Raw genomic sequence first — 27511 nt, forward strand, 5'->3', positions numbered from 1 at the left:
TTGGTTTTTTTCACGGATCGATCAAACTGTGGTGGAAAAGTTTGTAAAATAAGGAAATTCTGGTTTAAAAACGGTCAAGTGGAGGCATCGAGTTCTGGGGAGAATTTTACCGTGACGATATACCTAAATTTATAGCTCATTCCAGAAAGTTTACGAAATGGACAACTCAATGAAAGAAAAACGATATGAAAACCCAAAACTTGAAACTGAAATACTGCTTTGAAATAATATTTTACTCAAATTCAATCAATAAATAATTTTGCAAATAATTCAAGGATATTTTCACTCATATGTAAATTTAATACTTTAGATCGTTTTATTGTTATAACTAATGATTTCAATGAATCTCAAATATTCTGAATGCTCGACTGAATGATTTATATTAGACAAAAGTTCTGAATAGTTTTCTTGATATGATTAACATGTAAAATGTTTTAACGAATTTCAAATATTCTGAATGATCAACTGAATGATTTATATTAGACAAAAGTTCTGAATAGTTTTCTTGATATGATTAACATGTAAAATGTTTTAATGACACTCAAATAATCTGAATGATCAACTGAATGATTTATATTAGACAAAAGTTCTGAATAGTTTTCTTGATATGATTAACATGTAAAATGTTTTAATGACACTCAAATATTCTGAATGATCTACTCAATGATTTATATTAGACAAAAGTTCTGAATAGTTTTCTTGATATGATTAACATGTAAAATGTTTTAACGAATTTCAAATATTCTGAATGATCGACTGAATGATTTATATTAGACAAAAGTTCTGAATAGTTTTCTTGATATGATTAACATGTAAAATGTTTTAATGACACTCAAATAATCTGAATGATCAACTGAATGATTTATATTAGACAAAAGTTCTGAACAGTTTTCTTGATATGATTAACATGTAAAATGTTTTAATGACACTCAAATATTCTGAATGATCTACTCAATGATTTATATTAGACAAAAGTTCTGAATAGTTTTCTTGATATGATTAACATGTAAAATGTTTTAATGACACTCAAATATTCTGAATGATCTACTCAATGATTTATATTAGACAAAAGTTCTGAATAGTTTTCTTGATATGATTAACATGTAAAATGTTTTAACGAATTTCAAATATTCTGAATGATCGACTGAATGATTTATATTAGACAAAAGTTCTGAATAGTTTTCTTGATATGATTAACATGTAAAATGTTTTAATGACACTCAAATATTCTGAATGATCTGCTCAATGATTTATATTAGACAAAAGTTCTGAATAGTTTTCTTGATATGATTAACATGTAAAATGTTTCTATGAATCTCAAATATTCTGAATGATCAACTGAATAATTTATATTGAAGAAACGTTTTTGTATAGTCTTTAGTTTATCATGTATCGTTAAATGAACAAAAGATCAAACCTAATATAATGACTTAAATGAAATTAACAGAATATATTTTCAACATGCTGATTCTTTATTTTTTTTCTCAAATGTATTTTTATCTTTATTACAGATAGAGTTATTCATTACCAGTTGAACCAAAACCTGAAGCGTTTCTTGAAGTTTCACAAGGAGCTTCAGTGGTTTGTTTCAGTTGGTTTACATATGATTTAAAATGAATTTGAGCTACTGGTAAGCCTTCTACAATTTTATGTACCTTATTGTTTCGGTTATGAAGAATAATATTTATTTCTTTCGAAGCATTTTTTTTTATAATTGATTCGATCACGTCAACACCGAAATCAGCAAGCAATCGAGAACCAATGAGATGAGCATAAACATTTTCGGGTAGAGATAATCCAATGTTAGTTGGATAAACAGCTCTTTCACCAGGTTGTAAAGTAACATCTCTATCAGAATATAAATAAAACTTTGATATTCCATCAGACGGTTTTGCCATATGAACACTAATTTGCTCGATGGTTTTCATAACTTTCACCGATTTATTGAATTCAGAGTTAATCGGTTCAGATCCAGTAGATGAATTAGGAGCAACTGAGACTTTACAATTTTTTTCAGGTTCTTTTCCATGTTTAAAGATGAGAACTTCTTTTGGCTCGTGAAACGGTTCGAAAATTATTTGAGAAAACCTTTCTCCTTCTTTTATAACTTGAGAATTATTACTATTATTTATAATCAAAACCTTAACTTCTCCATGAAAGTCTGGATCGATCACTCCAGCACCAACATCCAAACCTTTCAACGCAAACGAACTTCTAGATGCTATTCTTCCGTAAATTCCATCAGGCATTTCGAGCGCAATTCCTGTTCCAATTATTGCTCTTGACCAAGGGTTGAGATTTTTAGATTCAATTGCATACAGATCCCATCCAGCAGCATTCACTGTAGAACGTCGAGGGATTTTAGCGATAGAGTTTAACTTATAAAAAGAAACAGATGAGTTGATTATATTCATTTTTCAAAACTTTTCACTGGTTAAAAAAGAACAGTAAGATGTTGTTGGTGAACTGAATGAAGTTTAAAGATTTTATTTAGTTTATATACACTTATCAAATCCCACCCATTTTTCTTCATGAACTCAATAATTGTAATAGATAAATTTAAAATTCATAAATGATTTAAAAGACGTGATTTGAAGATTAAAAGATAACGAGCTTATCAACTAAAACCAATCAAGTTAAATTATTCAACCATATCAGATTCAAATTATATTTTCTTATAACCATATCAGATAAAAATAGTACAAACAAATTATATACTATGAAATGTTTAAATTCAATGTTTGTAGTTAACTAAACCGTGAGTAAAATCAGATTAGATTATTCAGTTGAGATAATTATAAAATTGCTTGATCAAACATTAGATAATTAATTGAAGTTGTTAAATTAACCTTAACAGAAATAATATAAAAAACGCTTTTAGTATTAAGAATATAATCAAGATAAGCTCTTTAATATACAAAACGTTCACATGTTCAAACAAGCATATATAATTTATCAAACATGATCTTTAAAGTTCTAATTTGATCTCTCAATCATGGAAGGAGATTTGTTTGAAATCTAAAAATCTAAGTTTTTATATTTTGATACCTGTTAATATCATATTCATGAATATAATTGTGTTTAATTAAAATTTAGAGTTCACACCCATTTGAAAAGTTAAAAGTATATAAAAAAGAGTTGGAATTGAAATAATCATCAGTATTGCAATACTTTTGATACATCAAATGTCTAAAACTTTTTCACGTTGTGCACATTGTAGTAAAAAATTCAAAAAAGAAACAAATCTTATTTTTCATCAACAGTTATGTAAAAGTACTCAAGTTTCTGTTTCACGAAACCTAAAATTGAATTTACCTGGTGATTTTACTTTGCAAAAACAAGCCTTTTACAAATCTTTGAATGTATATTATAAAAGTTTTACTGAAAATTTCTTTGACATCGAAAATGCTCTTAAATCTGAAAGTGGTAATCTAAAACAATTGCTATCAACTTTTCTTGAAGTCTTAGGATTGTTAAAAGTGCAAATTGGAATCTGTTGTGAATTCTATAGATATGATGGCTTTGAAATTGTATGGATAGATCCAATGTTCAATTCAAGTTTGAAGCCACTTACCTCTATTGATCTTTATAATCAATTTCTCGATGATTGCTATTTTGAAATATCAGTAGACTTTGATTCATTCAATCAAAAAGGTAGTGGATGGATTCTGAATAAGGTAAAACTCATCGAAATTCGTATTGGCAAGTATATTCCATTACGTGGAGGGTGTAAAAAGAAATCATTACCTGGATTTATTTCATCGAAAGGAGCAATAATTCAACTTGAAGCCACAACTGACTGTTTCATGTGGAGTGTACTCGCTGCTATTTATCCAGTTCAAAAAACGCTTCTCGATTATCTAAATACATCGCACTATCACAAAATCATAACTTCAATGGTTATAAAGGTTATGTTGAACTTGATCGCATTCAATTTTTTGAAAAGAGAAATTCTATTTCAGTTAATGTTTATACTTTCTATTTTACTGGAAAAATGGAAGCTCCGATGCCACTCTACGTTTCTAAGAAACGTTTTGAAAAACATGCTAATTTATTATTATATGAAGACCATTATTGGCCAATTAAAAATTTCAACCGTTTAATTGGAAGTAAACAATCTCGTTATCACCATTTTTGTGAAAATTGTTTAACTGGATTTTTAACATCTGAAAAGTGCTTTGAACATACTAAAGACTGTTACAAATTCAAGCCATCTAAAATTATAACACCTGATCTTGGAACAAGAATGTTTTTCAAACAATATGGAAAAATGGTAAAATATCCGTTTATAATATATGCTGATTTTGAAACGCTATGCAAACCTGTTGAAAGCTGCGTAAATCGAAATACGTTTGAATATCAAGAGCATGTTCCTTCAAGTTTTGGCTATGTGATTGTAAATAATCATGGTAAAATTGTTAAATATGTTTCTCATCGTGGTCCCGATAGTGCTGTTGTTTTTTTGAGATCAATCAATGAATCATGTGAAAAAATCATAAATGCAATCAATCGGAGATTTTCACAGCTCAGGATGACGTTAAAAGATCAACAAGCTTTTGAATACGCAACGAAATGTCATATATGTGAAACAGACTTTATTTCCGGTGATACAAAAGTGAGAGATCATGACCATTTCACGGGTTTATTCAGGGGTGCTGCTCATGGTCGTTGTAATTTACAATTACAAATACCTGAAGACATCCCAATCGTTTTTCATAATTTAAAAAATTTTGATGCTCATATATTGATAAAAGCTATACAAACTAAGATGTATAAACAAATCAATATCATACCTCAAAATACTGAAAAATACATTTCATTTTCATTTGATAATATAAAGTTTATAGATAGTTATGCTTTTTTGAGCAGCTCATTAGATATTCTGTCTCAAGATTTAGATGAAGCATTCAAAAATTCATTTTTATTACAGCAATTCAGACCAGAAGATCTCAATTTTGTATCCGCTAAAGCATCTCTCCCATATGACTATCTAAATCATTTTGATCGATTTGAAGAGACTAGTTTACCTTGTTACGAATTCTTCTATAATAAAATGAAAAGAGAAAATATCGATAGAAATGTATATGATAACATGATAGCTCTTTGGAATCATTTCAAGATACAGAATATTGGTGAGTTTCAAGACATTTATCAAAAAATTGACGTTGTTTTGTTAGCAGCTGTTTTCGAAAATTTTAGAAATATCAGTTATGAACAATTCAAGCTTGATCCACCTCACTTTTATTCAGCACCAGGATTAACTTGGGCTGCAGCATTAAAGTCAACAAAAGTGAAAATTGATTTATTGAGTGATATTGACATGATAATGCTTTTTGAAAAAGGAATAAGAGGTGGTATTTCATCAGCATCGAAAAGATATGAGAAAGCTAATATTCCTGGAACTGAAGATTTTCAACCCGACGAAGAAGCTAAGTTCATAACATATCTTGACGTAAATAACCTGTATGGTTTTGCTCTACAACAACTCTACCAATATCAAATTTCAGATTTATTGAAAATACTGAATTTGATCATATATATAATCAATGTATCAATTCAAATACCGATGAAGATGAAACTGGTTATGTATTCGAAGTTGATATAGACTATCCTCTTCATCTACATGATCTTCATAAAGATTATCCTCTAGCCCCTGAACGCATCTCAATAGACAATGAACAACTGAGTCAATTACAGCTGGATATACTGGATAAAACACAAAGACCACGAACAAAATGTGAAAAACTGATTGCAACATTTCTCAAAAGGGAAAAATATGTTGTTCATCAAAGAAATCTAAAGTTTTACGTTAAAAATGGAATGATCGTAACAAAAATCCATCGTATTGTTTCTTTCAAACAATCTTGCTGGCTGAAAGACTATATTTTACTCTGTACATATAAGAGAATGGCCAGTAAATCTAATTTCGAAAAAAACTTTTGGAAATTATTAGTTAACGCAATCTATGGGAAATCAATCGAAGATGTTCGTAAACATACTGAGATTAGATTAGAAACATCCCTTGATGGAACAATCAAACAAATGCAAAAGCCACTCGTTGAACGTTTTTTTATTCTAGATGAACAAAAAGCACTCTTCAAGATGCGAAGGAAAAGAGTGTATCTTAATAAACCAATATTTGTGGGTTTTACTGTTCTAGAAATATCGAAATTACACATGTACCAGCTGCATTACTGATGCTGTTGCTTGCTGATGTGTTTAAAACCTATTATGACAAAAGGATCGAGTTACTTTACACGGATACTGATAGCTTCATTTATTCAATCAAAACTGAAAATATACACAACGATTTTCATCATTTATCATGCATCTTTGATTTTTCTGATTATCCAGTTGATCATTCAAGTAAATTACAAAATGATATACACAAAAAAAAGTTGGGTTATCTTAAAGATGAGATGAATGGAAAAAATATACTGGAGTTCATTGCACTCAAATCTAAAGTATATTGTTTCCGAACTGATGAAACAGTTAAAAAAACAGCAAAAGGTGTGCAAAAAGTGGTACTTAAGAAGATGGTTACATTCAATGACTACAAATCAGCCTTGATCTCACACGAACTACTTTATCAGAATATGCGTTCTATTCGAAGCTTACGTCATATAATAAGCACAATCCAGACAAGGAAGCTAGCTTTGAACCCATTTGATGATAAGCGCTATTTATTGGAAAATGGAATTGATACACTACCGTTTGGACATTATTTAACTCAAAATCATTCATGTGAGAAAGATCAAATAGATAAATAAACCAGTTTTGTCTTTATGTTTCATATAAGAACGAATCACTCAAAGTTAACCGACATTCGTTTCAACAAGTGTTAAGTGTTAACATCTCAATTCAACTATTTATATTTATATAATATTTAATGTTTTTTAATTCACTTGATTGTCCTAAAGTTTGTAATATTGTAACATTGTGGGATTTGAATAAAAAAGTTTCAATCGTTGGTAAATCAGGAAAAAAGAAAAAGTTCAACGCTGATATTTATAGATCTGGAAGAAGTAGACTTTTGGTTTTCGGATCCGGAAAATTCATTGCAACTGGTTTCAAAACTGAAAAAGAAACAAGTGAGTTTGTCAATAAGACTTTTCCAGAAGCTGTTCTATTGAAGATAGTTAATATTACTGCAAGTAAAAAATTCGCTATTCCAATAAGCTCGAAAAAAATCTTTGAAAGTAATTTGGATGTTGTATATGAACCTGAACTATTTCCGGCATTGAATTGGAAAGAGGACGGGGTTTCCTTTATTTATTACCCTAAAGGATCATTAATACTAACTGGGGCGAAATCTTTGGAACAGTTGGATCGAGCTTATTCATTATTTCACAAAAGATTTTATCAAATTCACAATGATGAATAACATTTGTGCCTTTTTAGACGTTCAAGGGTATTACTGCAATAATAAATTTTACCCACGTGAGATAGCTGTACTTGCCGACGACACTTTGATTTGTTTAAATGTATATACAGGGTTACAATTAAAAACTTTGAATGAATCTGAGAGGAAGCAAGCCTCTTATAATTTTAAATTTACTCATGGTTTGAAATTTGAAACAGATGAAACACATATGCATATAAATCAAGTATCAACATTTTTAAAGCTATTTTATAAGGCTAGAGTTGATTGTGATAAGTTTTTAATCGCTTGCAAATCAAGAGAAGCTGAAGATGTACTAAGAGATGCCATGATCCCTAGAATAAACCTTAATAATATTGGTGCAACCTGGTCTATAATTAAACGAGAATCACAAGCTTGTCCTCTTCATTATAATGATAAAATGAAATGCTCATTAAATATTGTAATGTGGCTAAAATCTTGGGTTGAAACTCAAAAAATATATAAAAATATTGACTAATTCAGAAAAAAAATGTATAAGAACTTATTAATAATAAATTTACAATGAATTATATACTTATTAATAATGGAAGGTTATCAAATTTATTTAAAGCATCCCTTTACAATGGTAATAGCTGGTCCAACAAGTTCTGGAAAAACTTTTTGGTTAAAAAAATTAATCGAGGGAGCATCAAAATTCTCATACCCAGAACCTAAAACGATTACTTACTTCTATAGTGAATATCAAGAATTATTTAATACACTACCTTCTGTTAAATTCATTCATGGGTTTTCAGAAACTTTATTGAATAAATTCGATGGTAGTAGTCCTCAATGGATTATCATTGATGATCTTATGCATGAATCAGTTAATAGTAAGGTAATATCAGAGCTCTTTACAAAAGGTAGTCATCATAAAAATCTATCGATTATATTAGTAATGCAAAACTTTTTTATAAAAGGAAGTGAAATTCGTAATATTACACTGAATGCTAACTATATCGTTTTATTCAAAAATCCAAGAAATAAATCTATTGCTACAAGTATTGGTCGTCAAATTTATCCAGGAAGCATACGAAAATTTCAGGCTGTGTTTGAAGATGCAACTAGAGAACCATTTACATACTTATTTTTGGATATGAAAAATGATACACATGAAGAAGTAAGACTACTAACAAATGTTTTGGAAGAAAAAGAGTATATAACTGTGTATCAAATTTAGTTTATATAAGATTTAAATACAATTTTTGATTATCTAACATAAAATCCGGTGTAATTTTATCTTTAAATTATGGCTGTTTCTGATGCAATAGAAATGTACCCGTACTTGAAAAAACTCTGTAAGAAACATTCAAAAAGTAAACGAGGAAAAATAATTGAAGGATGTCCGAGAAAAGTTTATAAAACAATAAATGAAATTTCCAGAAATGTACTTACAGGTAATATAAGACTTAATAAAAAACAGATGAAAAAAATCAAACCACATAAAACCATTGTGAGGAAATTAGCTAAAAATAGTTCTCTCAAAAATACGAAAAGAATTTTACTACAACACGGTGGTGCTTTACCCGCATTACTTTTACCAGCGATTTCATTACTAGCTAGTGTAGTTACGGAAAAGTTCATAAAATGAATGCATTCACTAAGATGGTTTTAATATCTGAAGATGAATATAAAAATAAATGTCAAGTATTAGATACAAGCATTATGAAAAAAATTATGTCTATGAATATGGATAATGCAACTAAAGTAAAGATAGCTAATAATGCGTTATTAAAACATATATTAAAAAGTCAAAAGGAGCAGAATAATACATTGATAAATGAAAAACCTAATATACCATTAGAAAAAGAGCGTTCAACATCTAACTGGTCTGAAATCTCTGATGATCAGAAATTTGAAAGTATCCTGAATGATTCATTTGAACCTGAAACACAAACACTTACGAACAAGCCGAGTCATAGTGACAATTTTTCTTCAACACCAATTCCATCTTCTACTGTTTCAACTTCAGAATCAACGCAAAAGTCTAGAGCTTATGATTTAGAAAAAGCATTACGTGAAATTCCTTCATTAGTGACAATAGATGGAAAAGTTTTAAGAGCTAATGGAAGTGAGTATCATAATAGTAATATAAAAAGAATTGTCAATTTTTTATGTTTGTTTAAGACTACACAAGCTAAGAAAATGGCTACACCAATAGGCACGGAGCGTGTTATACAAGAAATTGAGAAACTACCTTATCTTTTTGATCAAGTTAATAATTCACCTGCTTTAAGACGATTTGGTGATAAAGGAAAATCATATGAAACATGGAAGAAGCTTTCAGAGATGAATACTTCTCTATCGAAAGACTGGGAGCTTTAGGAGGTGTATATCGATTATATAGAGCTCTTAAGAAAAAATACCCAAGTGTTTCATATTTAAAAGTTAAAAGCTGGTTAGAAAAACAGAATACATATAATTTATTTAAACAAGTAAAGAAAAATTTTAAGGTTACCAATTATCGTGACGTCAATAGATGAACAATGGCAAGCTGATTTGATGGATGTTTCATGGCTTCAAAAATCAAATAACGGTTGTAAATATTTATTAAATGTAATCGACTGTTTGAGTCGCTATGCTTGGTCTGTCCCCTTAAAATCAAAAACCAGTGATGATGTTATAAACGGTTTCAAAAAGATTTTTTCAATGGGAAGGGTACCTACTAAAATACAGACTGATCAAGGCGCTGAATTTAAAAATAGAAATGTTCAACAGTTTTTTAAGCAGAAGAATATTTTTCATTTTACAACAACAGATGATTTAATCAAATGTGCAATAGTTGAACGATTCAATAGAACATTACGAACAAGGTTATATAGATATTTATTTTATAGCAATACACACAAGTATTATGACATCCTTCAAAGTTTGATTAAAAGTTATAACGAGTCTTATCATCGAACTATACAAATGGCTCCATCTTCTGTAACAGAAGAAACTCGTTCTCAGGCAATAATTAATATAAGAAAAACTCATAAAGTAGCTCAAAGCTTACAAAAACCATACACCATCGGAGAAAAAGTGCGTATAAGTAGACGTAAAAAACATTTTGAAAAAGGTGCGACAAATAATTTCAGCGAAGAAATTTTTGAAATTTATAAAGTTAAGAAAACCGATCAAGGATATATTTACCGTTTGAAAGACACTGCTGGTGAATTTATAACATCTTTATTCTATCATTACGAGCTCTGTCCCGCAATTCTAGGCGATCTCTTCAACGTTGAGGTTCTTAAAACACGCATAAATAAAAAAACCAAAAAGAAAGAGTTTTTTGTTAAGTGGATAGGATATCCTGATAAATTCAATAGTTGGGTAGAAAATGTGGAATCAACCTGATGAATATTTTATAGAAGTTGTTTCAAACTCTTCGATGGAACACTTCCCTGAAAATACTTTAGCTAAATTTTCCAATAAATTGCCTCATCCTATTATGTTAGATGGAGAATGGGTAGTGGGTATACAAGAAATCTTTTATCCAGTTGATGTTAAGCCGTCTAAACGTAAACTAACAATTCAACTTCTTACACATGGTTTAAATGATAAGTTGTCTAAAGAAGTTGAACTTGATTCTAACGATGATTTGAATACTATTATTTCTAACATAAATAAGGCTTTCATGAATCTATTTTTATCTGTTGTTGATCAAGGTGAAGGCAATGAAAACAAGGTTAAAAGATCAACTAATGATCAGACCATCAGTCCTGACTTATCAGATTTAACTCTAGAAAAAATTAATCAATTACCTCAAGAAGATCGTGAAAGATTATTACAGAGAGTAAAAAACACTACTCAGACTATTCTTGAAAATTTGAAACAAGAAATGTATAAGTATAAAACAGAATCGACTGATAAACAAGATAAGATAAATAAGTTAGATTCTTCATTGCGACAATATGTAGATGAATTAGATAATCTGAAAAAAGAAATCAAGAAAAAGCAGATGAAAGATAAAGATCTAATCAAGGATGCAAAACAGAATAAACAAATAATAGAAGAAAAAAATATGCATATCAAAAAACTAGAAGAACAAGTTACTGACATTCATAAGAAAAACGAAGAGAATAAAAACATGTTAAAAGCAGTTAAAGTGGAAAATCAACAGTTAGATGCTAAGATAAATGAGAAAAGTAAAGAACTATACAAACTCAATGAAGAATACAGAGCAAGTAATAAATTGCTATCTGAAAAATTAGAAAAACTATTATTAGAAAAGTCGTCTATACAAAAAGATTTAGAAGGAAAAGTCAAAAATAATTACGAATCAAGTGACATTCTCAATTCAAAAATAAATAATTTAAATGAACAAATAGTTAAACTAACAGAAGAGAAACAGAAAACCGAATCAGCTTACAAAAGTCAGAAAAGTGAAACAAACACACAAATCAGTGAACTCACTATGAAATATAATACATGTAAGCAAAATGAAAATAGTCTAGAGTCCTCACTAAAAATCAAAGAAGAAAATGGACTAAATCAAATTCATAAGTCACAACAAGAAATAAATATCCTCAAAAGTGAAAAAACGCAGCTCAAAAATCAAATTCAGACAATGAATTATGAACAAGAGGCTCTTAAAATTGAAATTCAGAGGTTACAAGGAAGAGAACTAGATTTTTTATCACAAATACAAAATCAAAAAGAGAGGAGTGCCCGTTTACAACAAGAAACTGAAAAGTCACTTAAAGAGCTTGAAGTAGAAAGACAAAAACTACAAAATCAAGAAAATCTACTATTGAAAAGACTTTCTGAACTTGGAATAATGATTAAAGATAAGAAAGGCGAACCTAAGATTGGAATAGACACAAAAATGACAGTTCCTGGATTAACTCATCATAATGTCAAAATTATTGTATTTCCGGGCCGTCACAAAGAACATATTTTCACACCATACTTTTCTGATGTTAATTTCATTTCAGCATTAGGATTTGATGCAAATAGCTATTTAACCATGATTGAAGCCTTCAATGGAGGACAAAAGGCTTTTACTTCACCAAAAAATTGCAATTTGAATTTTAGATCACATTTAATGTTTATTCATTCAGATATAGTTGATGAACATTTTGTTGGAAATAAATCTGCTAGAGTAATGAGAGTTGTTCCTATAAAATATGGTATACAATCTGAAATGGTTCATGAAAAGTTTTTGAAACCTTTTTACTATCCAGTACGATCAAACAGAATTGAAGATATAAATTTCATTCTTTCTGATGAAATGGGTGAACTTGTTAAATTTAACTCTGGAAGAGTATTAGTAGGGTTACATATAAAACGTAATTAATTGTATAAGAAAATTAAGATGAATTATAACATTTGATATTTAATTAAATAAAAATGCTTCGCAAGGTCTATTGTGCTTGTGACTCAGATTTTCGAAACTATTATCATTCTCAAACTGGAAATGGTTTTTCAGACATATCGGTTTTTCACGGTAGTCCTTACCAAAGAGGTTATGGTTTTGGGAGTTTATTCAAGAGATTTGGTATTCCCGTTTTAAAGTTTTTAGGGAAACATGTATTGAAAACTGGAGTTGACATCGGTCAAGATGTTTTGAATAAGAAAAACATTAAAGATGCATTTAAAGAAAGAGCTAAAGTGGGTATAAAAGAGGTTGCTGGTGATTCTTTGAATAAACTTTCGAATTATTTTGAGCAGCAAGGAAAAGGTTAAAACGTAAACAATATAAGAAAACAGTTAAGAAGGCTAGAATAAAAAAAGATATTTTCTCTTCATAATGGAATATTTACATCCCTCATCTGTTCCAGCTAACAAAAGTGAACTAGATATTTTCAATGTACCCCCCACACAGGTCGCTATCGACTCTGTTTACGAAACTGACTATAGACCTTCTGCAAGTTTAGAGTCTTCTCGAACATATGAGTTAGTGATTCCAGCATCAGAAGACTTTACAGATCTTAGTGCTACAATGTTACATATGAATATAAATATACTGACAGAGAAAGACAAAGTTGTAAATACTAAGAATTTAATAAAGTTAGTATCGAATTTCGGTAATGCATTGTTCGAACAGATTGATCTATATCTAGGATCAACAAACACTTCACTAGCTAATAATATGTACCATTATCAAGCCTTTCTAGAAGACTTACTCTATAGATACCCTACTAACATTGATGAGTCATTTTTAAAAGATGAAACTGACGTTGTTGAAGATACAACATATGAACTTTATTATAGATTACATCTACCTATTTGTTTACAAGATAAACTTTTAATAAATGGGGTTCCTTTAGTTTTCAGATTTACTCGAAGTACAGCCTCATTTCCTCTTTTAAAATCACAAGAGGGTGATAAGGCTAGTTATTCAATAAAAATATCAAATTTTTCTTTACATTTAAAGCGTGTCAAACTATTTCCTGATACACAAGCTTCAATAATTCAAACTCTCGAAACGCATCCCGCTAAATACTTCATTACAAGAGCGGACACAAAAAGCTTCACTATTCCATTAGGCGTTTCAACTATGACAATTGAAAACTTATTCGTTGGTCAATTACCTAAAAGAATTGTTATAGGATTTGTAAAAGAAGAAGCACTCAATGGTGATATTAACTTTGATCCATTCAAATTCGAAAATTTTAATATAAATCATATTTGTTTGAACATTGATGGAATAATGTACCCGAGTATTCCTTATAAACCAGATTTCGCGAAAGGTAACTGTATGAGAGAATATCTAAGTCTTTTTAAAGCTCTCAATCAAGATGAAGGAATTCCACAAATAGAGATAACTTATGATCAATATAAGAAGGGAAAGGTGCTATTTGCGTTTGATATAGGAGGTCCTCTGGGTGCAGAAGTTGGTGTTTTATCACTTATCAAACGAGGAAAAGTACGACTTGAGATGCGGTTTAGTAAAAGCCTTTCGTCTTCAATTAAAGCTATTGTATTTGGTCAGTTTGACAATCTCATCACTATAGATAAAGATAGACAGGTTACAATTGATTATTGAAATGTTGAGTAATTTTGAAATATCTTCTATACTCAAAAACATTAAATGGTTTGGTGGAGTCTTTCCGAATGATCGATTACCGACTACATTTAAAAAACCTAAAAGTTTCATTATAAATTTAGATCCTAGTTATAAACCAGGAACACATTGGACAGCAGTTCACTTTACTAAATATGGAACAGGACTATTTTTTGATTCTTTTGGTAGACAAGCAGAAGGAAATATTTTATCTTTTTTAGAAAGAAATGCTACAAAAGGGTTCACACATTCAACAGAAAAATATCAAGGTAATCAATCAATGGCCTGTGGCTATTTCTGTATCCTATTTATTTTGTTAGCTCATCATCCATATCTTTTTTTAAAACTATTTAAAAAATGTAAGTTTTTATTCAATGAACGTCGATTGAAATATTTATTAAAAAAGTATTTGCATTAAATTTTTTTTTAAAAAAATAATGACTGCCTTCTCCGGATCAATTTCAGCCTTGGCTGAAATTGAGCCGGAGAAGGCAGTTTTCTACTACTATTGTCGTTTGTTGCTATTATTATTATTGATATTGTTATATTACTTTATTATCATTATATTATTATTATTATTTTAACCCACTTCAGAATGCTTGAATCTCTAACAAGGAGGGGAAAAAATGAACTCAAGATGAATCAGAAAATGCTATCAACATCATGAAGATGATTATCATCACCATGTTGCAAATAATTTCAATCAAACAAATAATTCAATCCTTTTTGTAAACCTTAATTTCAACCAGACAAATCTGAAAAGCCTCAGGCTAAATAATATAAAGAAAAGGTCTGAACAGATATAATGAAAAAATTCACAACAAGAAATCAACAATTAACACCATGATCATGATTATAAACGATGAGTTCAATTTCAATTCCAATTCCAATTCCAATTCCAATTTCAACTAAAACAAATTCAATTGTAAATAATAACGAATAAGGAACATAAAAGTAAATTATGATTCCATCGAACTTGATTCTCTCCAGTCTCTTTCTCTCTTTCTTTCTTTTTTCTTGTTTCGAAAAAAAAAGTTCTAACATCGATCATCGAAATCTGTTTAATCGATTGTAATTCTGTAATAATAATAATAATGTGTTCATATTTATTATATTATTGTTATAAATGTGTAACACATGGATTTGACATTTCGCTCAAAACCTAATATGCTTAAAGATTCATTTGCTATTGTCAAGTTAGTTAGAGATTTTTTTTATAAATCAAATATAATAACAATCATAATAATGTTGATAATAAGATGATGATGATGATGATTCAAGTTTCATGAGCAGTTTTCATTGTTACCAATTTAGTTGATCTTCAATCAACATTAAATCAATCAACATGAAATCAGTTATTTTTATATTGAGAAAACCAAACTTTTCATTAAAATACTTATTGATTATTTATTCGAGCCTTTATTCAATCAATCAAATAATCAATAGTTCACTGTACTACCTGAGTAGATTTTCACTCAATAGTTAATTACTTAATTGTATTAATAGTTTCATTCGTTAATAATTTAATTTCCTAATATCGATTAGTATTTTCAATGATAATCCTTTACAACCATTCATATTGTCAACCGATTTTGATATTTTCTTGTTCATGTCCTCGGATAAGTCTATTGATCTCATTGATTTAAAACTAGTTACTCTTTAATGCAACCACTTTAAGCTAATCAATATTAATTGTTAATTGTGATTAATTATTGAGAAGAAAAGTTTCTCGTTCACTTACGCCATCTATTAGATTTATCACTAACTTTGTCTTTCCATTCATTCAATTACAACTGGTGACATCTGTTGACACGAAAAGAAAATGTTTTCATCAATTTGACCGAAAATTTAATTAATTTCAATTAGGAGTTAATTGTCTAATTAAAATTCTGAATTTAGATTCATTATAGTTAGGTGAGTGTTTACCTTTCACTAGATTTTGATTTCTATCATTGAACAGTTTTACAGTCAATTAGATTATTAAGATTATGAGGATAAACTTGATTAGATTTTAAAAAAATCAAACTAAACAATTAACGATTATTAATTGATAACAAGTAAATTGTAATGATAACATGATGTTATTTAGGAATATGAAGATACAGAATTTCAATTTCATTACATTTTTCGTTTTTGTTTGAACTAAAATTGTCTTTTCAAAGAATTTGTTTATTGTTTGATATTATTAATAAGATGTAAGATCGAAAATTTTGGAGAATTTAGATTGTTGAAACTGTTGAGCAAAAGGGTATTTAGATTGTGATTAATTTAGAACCCGAAACCAACAGAATTTTAATTGTCTTTTGTTATGGAAACTATTCGTCTATTCAAAGAAGAATTCTCAGATGACTCTTGATCCCAATGAAGATCATAATCAAAATAATTTTTTCTTTTTTTTTCGTAGATTAGATCAAAACTTCATTGGGATTATCTTAAAGATCAAGTTTTTAGAAAACATCGCTTCAAGAATAGAATTGAGAATTCTTCTTCTTTCTGATTTTCTTTTATTAATTAGACTTTTTTTTCTTTTTCATTCGAAATATTTCCTGATTGTTTAAGAAGAAGAAGAATTTGGAGAGTGAGAGAGGAAGAGAGAGTCAAAAGACAGAAGGAAAGAATGAGAGAGAAGGGAAGAGAGAGAGAGAGTTTAGAGATCACTTTCGCCATAAAGTGCAGTTGAGAATGACATATAATCCAATGCTCCGGGTACCGCTCCGGTTCCTCGATAAGGTGACATTCTCTTGATACAATATTCAGCTTGATCAGGTGGTAATTCACGTCTAAGCTCATCAGCCGTGATGAAAGGCTAAAGATAAAAGAGAGAGAAAAACATCAATTGTAACTTCTATTATTTCTTATTCGTATGAAGAAAATAATAATTGACTTTTCTTTACCTTATCTCCGGCTAAAATTCTGAATGAATCGATAATCTGTTCAGCAGTATCGGTATCTGTCGCTTCTCTGGTCATAAAGTCAAGGAAGGTGTCAAAAGTAACATAGCCGGTGTTATTTGGATCAACGATTAGCATAATCCTCCTGAAATCAGCGTCACCTTGCCTATCACTTCGTATATTATAACCAAGACTAACAAGACATGATTTAAATTCATCTGGATTGAGTCGTCCACCTCTTGTTTTGTCAAAATGATTAAATGACATTCTGAATTCATTGAGTTGCTCTTGTGTGATTCCCTTCGAGTCTCTAGTCAATATTTGATTTTCTACTTCATTAATGTTTCGCTTAATTGATGTCAATAGCTGCTCCCAACCAACTCGAAGTGTCTAAATAAGGTATAACAGGAAGAAAATATTAATACAATGACAAGAAAATGACTGACAATAGGAAATAAGTAATATAAACAATCATCATGAGAGAAAGAGACAAACCTCCATGGTAAATTGTGTATATCGATTCTCAAATATCATTGATTCTTGAACTTCTTGATGAATCTTTTCCAATTCATCCATATTGGGACGATATTGATTAACAGCTTGATCGTATTGGATAAGCTTGTTTTTCTGATCTTCCAAAGTACCTTGCATACCCATTCCAACGGCAGCAACAGCGTCCATTTGCCTTTCAATCCAAGGGCCGACAACGTTTGCCCTTTCACCGAATCGACGTCGTAACCCTTCATTTCGTTGCTGTCTCATTGATTCAGCCGATAAAACTTGATCTCGTTTTGGCACTAATTGTTTAACATCAGCCCATTTGTTAGATATTTCCTATTAATATACAAAAAGAAATAAAAAACAGAATAAAAAATTAATTACAAATTGAAAAATGAAAAATGAATGAATAAATTTTTCCTGATAATCATCTCAACTCTTAATTATTGTTCATGTTCAACTTTTGAAATGTTTATAATTCAAAGGTTAAATATACTCTGCAAATCTATTGTTTTAAATTGTTGATATTAACAAACTTGTAAACACTGATCATTATGATAATAAGTAAAAACAATAACAACTGACAGTTAAGATTAAATCTTTAGCCAAAAGTGAGTATTGTTATTATTATTGTTATAATTACTTTAAGAATCCTCATGAATATTTTAACGGTTAATCATGTTTCCTTGAAAAGAGATGATGGTGAAAACAAAAAGGTCTACGATGATGAAGATGATGATTAAGGATGAAGATGAAGACAAATAGCAAGATGGTTAAAGAGATTAGATTAGACTAAATAGCTTTTGTTTGATCAAAGACAATTAAATGTTGTTGATCAACCTGATTTAGAAAGTGGATCAGTAAAAAGAGAGAAATATAAAAGAGTTATAAATATTCAGAAGACTAATCCATCAGATGGAGTCATTTTCATGGTATCGTATTTGGATTTGCCTTTGAAAAGAGTAGTCAAAATGGTGATGACTCTGAGATTCAAGCTGAATGCTAATAATAAGATGATGATTATGATGAAAATCAAACTACAATAAGGTGAGCAAAGAGGATAAAAGTTAATAATAAAGCGAGAAAACAATTTAAATCACCAGAATTAATTGGCGAAAAGATTAACAAACCAATCCTCTTGATGGAGATAAAAGCAACTGAATATAAGATGAATCGTTTACATTGGGATGAGCTTTTAAAGGGAACACAAATTTCGTTCTGAATTTTTGTATCTCTGTTTAGAATTACAGAAAAAGAGTTCAAGGTTGCTGTTTATTATCTTTTCTCTCTCACATAATCTAAGCAACTACGTTCTTTTTATCAACAAACTTTATCACTTTCACTCGATGATTATTTATATTTATGGCTTTTCATGAGTTTCACCATGTTATTCAAGAAGAGGAGGCAAAGAAAATTTGATTCGAATTGAGTTTATGTTAACAACTCAGAAATATTTGAATAACTTGTGATCATTTTTCAAAAGAAATTCCCAAGATGAAAGGAGGTTGGAGGTGAGAGAATAATGAAAGGTCGAACCTCTGATATTTTTTGTTTGATTGATTTTGAAAAATGAGATTCATCTTATATTCTAATAACTTATGGAATAAATGAATGAAGAGATTTAAGGAAGGAGTGGATCATCTTTTCGTCTAATAAGTAAAGCTCAAAATTACTATTTCTTTTCATTGACTTGAAATTCTAGCGAAGAAAAGTAAGAAAATCATGAAACCACTAAGGACATTCATCAAATAGTAAATAATGTTTCGCTTTTGCAGAGAAGCAAAATGAACATTGAAAGGTTCTAAATAACGACCTAAATGCTTAGACGGTTAACTCGATGCTGAAGCAAATCTGCCAAGAGAGAAAAGGAGATAGAATGAGATAGAGAAGGAAGGAAGAAAAAGATTAGAGGGCAAATGTATCATCTTTGAGGAAAAGGATGTGAACCTGGAAGAGATAGAGAGAGAGAAAGAGAGAGAGAAAGAAGATAGTATATGCATGGAAATAAATAAGAGGAGGGGATGATGAAGGATGAGAGTTGCTGAAACTCTGCCAGCTTGTTGAATTGACTTAACACTTCTAAAAAAGGCAGTTGAAGGCACTTCTAAAGTAACTTTTCATCAAAAAAATATCATGGAATCTTCAGAAAGAAAGAGAGAGGGAGAGAGAGAAACTCTAGGAATCACAGAGATATTTAAAGGTAACCGGTAAGTTGATGAACGAGATTATGATTTGAGATGATAATGAGGAAGAGATAAATACATCATGATAGTGGTGGTAAATGTTGTGAGAGAGAGAGAGAGAGAGAGAGAGAGAGAGAGAGCGGAAGAGTAAAAATAAAATGATAAAAAAAATTTAAGAAAAAATAAAAATAAAATGTTAAATGCTCACATCAGGAGTAAGACTAGTATAAGGATTCTCGATACCACCGGGAACCTGATATTTGGTGGCGATTGATGAGACTTCCTGAGATAAAGCAATGATTGACTTGTGCTCTTTATCAGCTTCACCAAGGGTCATCTTGAATTGTTCATGAGCTTCAATGAGTCCTTGAATCTCCTCAATGGTGTGAACTATAAACATATCAACCAAATCTTCACGAGCTCCATCCAACCAATTGTTAAATGGTGCAGCTCTTTTGGCAAATTCAAGGTGAAGGGTGTCAATTTTTTCCAAAACTGATTCAGCTTCTTCCAGGGCAATCCGACGGGCCTGGGTGAGTGAACCAAGTTTATCCCATTGATCACAAATCCGTTGGCATCTTTCATTGACTTGAACCGACCCATGGTAACCTAAAGTGTTTAATTCTTGAGCAATGGCGGCAATTTGTTCAACCCTATCCTGATGGGCAGCCAAATCACTTTCAAAGGCTTCGTGTTTCTTTTTCAGCGCTTTAACCTCATTTAGGCGACAATGTCGAAAATCTTGGCTTTGTAACATTTGCTCTTTACCTCGAGTCCATTCTTCATGGATATCGGCTTTATGCTTGAACTTTTGAGCCAAATGGTCAAGTCGTTCAAGTCTCATCATCTCAGATAAAAGCCATTCTTCAAATCCTCGTTCCGCTGTTTCTAAACCTTTCCATGCATTGGCAATATCCGCCACAGTTTTACCCTCGGTTGGTAAATAGGCTGGTCGATTACTTAAACGAAGTTTAGTTTGTAGGGTATTGAAATTAGTTTCAAGACGAGCTTTTTGTTCAACTCGAGGTGGTTTATGAACTCGACGGTATTGACGAAATTCTTCCAACTTCTTTTGAACTCCGGGCAGTGTATTGTCAGTGGTACGATTCTCCAACCAAGGAGTAGTTCGACGGATCCATTCCAAAAGATCAGAAGCAAGTCGCTCATATTCTTCCATGAGACGTTCATTTTCTTGATTAACTTTAAGGACTTTACATATCCGATTAGCTGCAGTCTCAGCCTAATAGTTGATTGGGAAAAGTAAACCATAAGAAAATAGAGAGAGAGATGATAAAAGGGAGGAAAATAAGAGCAAAAGAGAGGAGAGAAAGCAGAAAACATCAACAGCATAAATGCAAAGTGTATGAAAAGCGTTTATGTCAATATTTTGCCAAACCCGCACCAAAGGCAATGGGGAAAAAAAGATTGGTAGATGATAAATAAGTGATGGAGAAGAGGAAGGAAAAACATAAAGGGAGGATGAAAAAGATGAAAAGCCAGATAGCCAAGGGTTTGTTGACGATGATGATGATGATGATGGTGGGTGGTTAAGTTGGAGAGCCATGGTTGTTAAAGAAAGAGCCAAAATCAACGGCAAACAACAAAAACAGATAATATCCAAACAAAGTGAGAAGAAGATAAAGATAAAGATGATGATGATGATAATGGATGAGCGTGATGATTCCAAGATGTTCAAATGACGAGCAAATGAGAGAGGGAGAGAGATAGAAAAAAGAATGGATTAGATAAACTGAATTACAAAAAAATGAAAACATGATTTTTTTCATAACAATTCAAGTCTTTTCCTTGGAAAAAAAAAATCATAATCATTGAGAGAGAAAGAGAGAGAGCTTGAGTTTTTCAAATGTTATTATTGTATTTTGATAATACATTTTTAGGGAGTAGGTATTGTTAAATTAGCAATTTGTCAGTAAAGGATAAAAGTTATATATGGAATCATAGATGAAGAAGAGAAAAGGAGGAAAGAGAAAAGAAAGGAAACTAAACGATATTGAGATTATATTAAATATGATTATGATTTGAGAGAAGGAAGAAAAAAAAAAGGTAAGGGGAGAAAATGAATGAATGAGGAATTTTTGAATTGAGTGAAAAAAAGGGCGGGAGAAAGAAGGTAATGTATTTTTGCAGTAATTATGATTAGTTCAATTGATGGAACTTCGTAAGTCTACTGAGTGTGTGAAAGATTTAAAAGGTAATTGGCATAAAGGACACAAGGTAAATAGTTAACATTAGAAATGGATTTTAAATGTAATTTTCAACTTCTCATAATCATAATCATTACAATTTCCATAATAATTTGAAGAAGATGAAAAATAAGAAGTAGAAGAAGGAAAAGAGAGAGAGAGAGAGAAAGGTGATTCCATAGGGAGGGCGAGAGAGTGAGAGTGAATAATAATAATGAGGGAATAGCAAACATTTAGATTACCTGCTGAGCACGAGAAAATGTGTGGTAATAGGAAGATACATAAGTCATTATTGCCCTCTCATCAGGCCAGGCAGCCGAGTTAATGTCTATTAATGATTAGATTTCAATGTTGGTTCATGACAAGTTCAAAGTCAATTCCATCAGGTATCGGTTTGTGGTTCATTGTTAATTGTGTGTTTGTGTTTGGTTTGGTTTGTGGTTAGCGTTTCATTGAACATTCATGGTGATAATGGTAGTTGGTTAATTGTTATCATCGTCAGGTAAAAATAATCAGCAAATTGTCAGTGATTTAAATTATATCAAATAGCGATATGTGTAAATATATAAAAAAGAGAAATAATTTAACAAAAGAAAACAGGCATTTCCATGCATTAGAATTATATCATTTTAGATTAGATACTAATTATTAATTAGTAATTAACATGTTAATTGTTTGGTAGATTATTTGATAAAGAAAAGGCAGTTAGTTTACTACTGTTGATTATGATGATAAAGTGATAGGAGGATAAAAGGATGATTTATCATCAATATTGATTATTAATCACTAATCAATATTAATGAAGACATGCTTTTGTTTTTATACATTTGATTCTGTTAAAGTAAAATTATAGTTAATCAATTGTTTGGGTGAAAATTAATTCATATATTCAACGATTTGAAACAAATAGACATTGAGTTGATTATGTTTCCATTGGTTATTGTTAGTTGTTGAATTTCATTCATGGTGAAAGAGAGGTTTCATTTTTTTGGGCTATTTGATTAATTAACTTGCACGATTAACTAATTGAAAAACAAACTTGCTCTTCTATTGATATTCACTCAATCATTTACCTGTTGAGCACCTTGAAAGGCATGATAATAGCAGGAAACATAGGTCATAACGGCTCTTTCATCGGGTTTAACCGTGTTAACCATGTCTGAGTGTGTGGATTTGTATCAAAATAATCAATTACAATTAAAATAAAACAAAAAGAAATCATTATGATAATTAGCATGAAATTCAAATGGTGATAATTGAATGACCCTTTCAACATAATCAACATACCGATAAGTTATTCTCATACTAATCTTAATCTTAAAAAGAAACTGTCTGACAAAACCAATTAATAAAATATATTGATTACCATGAAAATTAGTTAACTGTTGAGGTTTAGTTATTTTTGTGAGTTTCTGATGGTTGAGAAACAAACACAGTGAGTGTGAAAGATAAACATGAAACATATACATTTGAATTACGAGAGAGAGAGAAAGTGAGTGAAAATAGTTAGTTAATTGTAATACATAATATCTTAAATGATAAATGAGTAGGTGTGTTGGAAAGTGTGTATGTGTGTGAACAAAAATCTTCATCATCAACAATCAACAACAACAAGACACTAATGTAATTAGATGGATGGAATCAGAAAGCAAGAAGGAAAAAAATTAACGTTAAATAACTGAATTAGTAGACAACAGATTAGCTTAACTGTTTCATTCTGGTTAAACTTCAACACACTTATTTACATAAAATCTTTTCAATATCATTCTTATCAATTTTTCGCAATATTAAACTCAGAATGAGACTGAACTTTTTTACTAACTAAAAGTCGTAAATTTTGCCGCTTTTTCACTTTTCTCTTGCCTGTAACCAATTATAACCTACTCATTAAAGGACTTTGATGTTTTTGCTACTTTGCTGATGACGATGATGATGATGATGGTGATGATGATGATGTTATAAAGTAAATAAGTATGACAACTAGATCTAAAAGACTAACAAGTTTGACTTTTTTCTTAACTATTCAGACTTTTCCGGATAATCTGTTGCTAATCATTGTAATTAATAACAAGCTAATATCTTCTTAAGCATTTAATTAACATGATCATCACCATAATCTTATTATATCATGTTCTTATTCAACTATATCCTCGCAACTATTTAGAAACAAAAGTCAATTAATTTTAAAGGGAATATCGAAAATAATAACAAACAATTTAACAGATCTGTTAAACATTAGAAGCTAAACAAAAAAGAAAACCTTATTCTATGATGACAGTGAATTATTATTTATGTACAATTAACTAACAAACAACATGAAATTGAATTAATAGTCTTTACACTTGGTAGCGTGTTGATTATTAATGTAATAATAATAATACAATTGAGAGAAACGTGTTGCCGGTTCGGATGAGTCGACAGTCATCATCTTCATCATCAAAATCATCATTAGATGCATCAAGGCAATATTGTTATTGTTGTTGTTTCTCTCTCTCTCTCAAAATAAACATTTTCACTTGTAACAACAGTTAATTAATGACAGTTGAATTAGAGAGAGAGAGAGAGAGAGAGAGAGAGAGAGAGAGAGAATACAAAAATTAAACCCTTTTTTTACATACACAAAAGTGATCATGCAATACAATACATGTAAATGTATCTACATTAATATATAATTTATATTATTTGCCTTCCCATAACATCTCAATCTAATAATATTGTTAATTTAGTTGATATTAGTTGTTGTTGTTGTGGTAATTGTAGTAAGCAATGAATAAGTTTGAAAACCTAATTCTCATGCCCTCCCCTTGAGAGTGCAGAGTAAAGAGGGAGGAAGATAACGATTGTAGACAAATTAGACTCATAATGTTTGGGTTGGTGAATAATACATAAGCTTTTTGGTGTGATTACTATTTTTGTGTTAATGCTTAATTGTTAAAATGAAAATTTTCGAGAAGAGAAAATTTTGCTGCTCATTCTAAAAGGGAGGTGGGGGGAAAGCGAAATTAGAAAATCTGAGAAATAAGATGAAGGAGAAAGAGAAGATCTTGAAAAATAAGAAGAAAGAAAGAAAGAGAGAAAGAGAGAAAGAAGGAAAGAGAGAAAGAAAGAAAGAGAGAGAGAGAGAGAGAGAGAAAATAACTTGGCAGCTCATATTGGTTAATACGAATTCCGGAAAGGAACTTGACAAGATATTCTAATAATTACGTTGATTCTCTAACGTTTTCTTGGCAAAGATATTTACACTATTGAGACCTTATTAAGCTTCTCAAAACCTAAAATCATCTTAACCCGGACAGTAGTTTGTTGTTGTGTAAATCTAATGTATAAAAAAGTAATAACAAACAACAACAACAACAACAACAACATATAAACAAAGTTATCAAAATTGTAATCAAAAACAATAAGAAATTGATTATTCTCATTATCATCCTTTTCTTTTTGTCATCATAATAATACCAAAGAGAATATAAGAAGAAAAATGAAAACAATCGTCATACCTTCGGCGTCCAACATTTTAGGTATGTTAAGGTGTTTCTCGGCGATATCGAAAGCCAAATTTAGATTCTCTAATGGATGATCCTATGAGTATTATTGAATAGGGTGGAAAAAAATAATGATGTCATGAAATTAATGGAAGAAAAAACAATGGATATTAATAGATTGATAGTAATGATGGTTGTAGAGCGGGGTGGTAAGTGATGATGAATTGTATATATATATATTGATGATACAATTTTAATTGTCATTGTCAAACTGCTAACTCACTTTGGATAGACTTGAATAGTCAAGGAGATCGGGACGGTGCCTGTGAATTAATGCACAGAAAGCAAGACCATCCTTCCAGCTCATATGGAAGTTTTGAACATTAACGTTCTTGTAGGGAGCCGTTTTTCGTTGACACCAAAGGAGAAGTCCTTCTTTAGCGGTCATCTCTGATTAGATTGGAGAAAAAAGATAAATGATCAAATTATTAGAATCATCTTTCGTAGAAAATAAATTTAGCAATATATTGGGCTTTCTCTTTTCTCTAGGAGAAATTTTGTTTGACGAATCTTTTTTTGCATTCCATCAACTTTTCTCGATGTTTTCGCTTGATTTCCTCATTTGATTTTTCGAATCTACAGATATATGAACGCAGAGAGGGAGAGAGAAAACCACACACCTTCAACGGAGATATCTTGGATGGCGAATCTCAAAATGATTGTCCAGATTAGGCCAAGAGTCATCTTTACATTTCCATCTACAATCTCCTCGGCACCAATGGAAACCAAACGAACTCCTTTACTGGCAATGAAGTCTAAGGCTTTATTGACATTGGCAATTTTGTGGAATCTCATTTTACCCCGATCAGGTTTGGGTAAACTTTCACCAGAAATAACTTCCAAAAGTAACATAAGTTTAAGGCCATTTCGGAAGTCTTCTTCAATGTTTTCTATCTGAGTTCCAGCTTTTCTTAGGTGAGAATTACACCAAGCCGTAAAGGTCTGTAGAAAATGAGATCAGGGAGAGAAAAGAGAGAGAAAGACATCAAAGTCAAAGAGAATAGAATAAAATTTTGGTAATAACAAAATTTACAGAGGAAAATAAGGTGAAAAATAAGGCTAAGATGAAGAAGAAGAGGAAGACATAAGGGAAGATAGACAGAGACAGACACACATACATATAAAAAAAGGGGAAAAAGGAGATGATGAAGAAAAGAAGAAAAAAGAAGAGGATAAAAGAGAGAAAGAGAGAGAGAGAGAGAGAGAGAAAGAAATAAAAAAGATTATCAGAAATTACCTTTCGCTGCTGTTTCTCCCAAGCCGGGTCAAGAAGACCATCTCGACCGTCGTCTTCCTGACCATTGTATCCTTCAACATCGTATTCACTCATATTAAAATTGATTGTTGGCTAATTATAAAAAAAGAAACAATTTAATCCCAAATGTTGTTAATGTTAAATGACAGACAAAAATGAATTGAAAATTGAAAGTAATCAAAGAGACTAAAAATTGTTTAATCTTCCCCTGATTATTTATTCTTCTACCACCAGGGGTCGCTTTCTATTCTTCCAGCGCCATCTCTTGTTGGAGAAAGTTACAAATTAGAGAAGCAAAAATGTTCATTCAGATCAAGAGTTCGAGGAAAAAAAGTGCCACAATTAGGACCATCGATTAGTAGGAATAAAAGATTGAGAGGAATGAAAATTATGAAGAAAAAAATTGAACATCAATACGGAAAATGTTTAACTTTCTTTAGGGCAAAAACCAAAGTCGAAAATTCGAAAACGAAATTGAAATTGAAAATCACTTCGAAGTTTACTGGTTTGGACATTTGGACTTTTTGTACGATCTTTGTTATTGT

The 27511-nt window shown here is 30.5% G+C and overlaps 3 protein-coding genes across 4 annotated transcripts; 1 reads left to right on the plus strand and 2 right to left on the minus strand.

Annotated features, from left to right (window-relative positions):
* Window positions 1-1517: 1517 nt before the first annotated feature.
* LOC128391118 (uncharacterized) lies at window positions 1518-2414 on the minus strand. The gene has a single exon (XM_053350966.1). The coding sequence runs from the start codon at window positions 2412-2414 to the stop codon at window positions 1518-1520; it is 897 nt and encodes a 298-aa protein (XP_053206941.1).
* Window positions 2415-3185: 771 nt separating this feature from the next.
* On the plus strand, window positions 3186-6198 carry LOC128391119 (uncharacterized). The gene is made up of 3 exons (XM_053350967.1): window positions 3186-3899; window positions 3947-5463; window positions 5508-6198. The coding sequence occupies exons 1-3, from the start codon at window positions 3186-3188 to the stop codon at window positions 6196-6198; spliced, it is 2922 nt and encodes a 973-aa protein (XP_053206942.1).
* A 10257-nt stretch (window positions 6199-16455) lies between these two features.
* Window positions 16456-27145, minus strand: LOC128391334 (alpha-actinin-like). 2 transcript variants are annotated; one of them, XM_053351195.1, is made up of 9 exons: window positions 26949-27145; window positions 26332-26653; window positions 25935-26101; window positions 25667-25748; window positions 23243-23328; window positions 20174-21205; window positions 17780-18118; window positions 17288-17674; window positions 16456-17199 (listed from the first exon to the last, which is right to left on the minus strand). In XM_053351195.1, exons 1-9 carry the CDS (start codon window positions 27039-27041, stop codon window positions 17041-17043), a joined length of 2667 nt encoding a protein of 888 aa, XP_053207170.1. In that variant the 5' UTR covers window positions 27042-27145; the 3' UTR covers window positions 16456-17040. The 2 variants fall into 2 exon arrangements, with proteins under 2 accessions (XP_053207170.1, XP_053207168.1); XM_053351193.1 differs by lacking the exon at window positions 23243-23328 and adding an exon at window positions 22412-22497 and having other exon boundaries at window positions 26949-27144.
* Window positions 27146-27511: the final 366 nt, after the last annotated feature.

The sequence above is a fragment of the Panonychus citri genome, unplaced genomic scaffold, assembly GCF_014898815.1.
Source record: "Panonychus citri isolate SS breed McGregor unplaced genomic scaffold, ASM1489881v1 Contig00134, whole genome shotgun sequence".
NCBI lineage: Eukaryota > Metazoa > Arthropoda > Arachnida > Trombidiformes > Tetranychidae > Panonychus > Panonychus citri.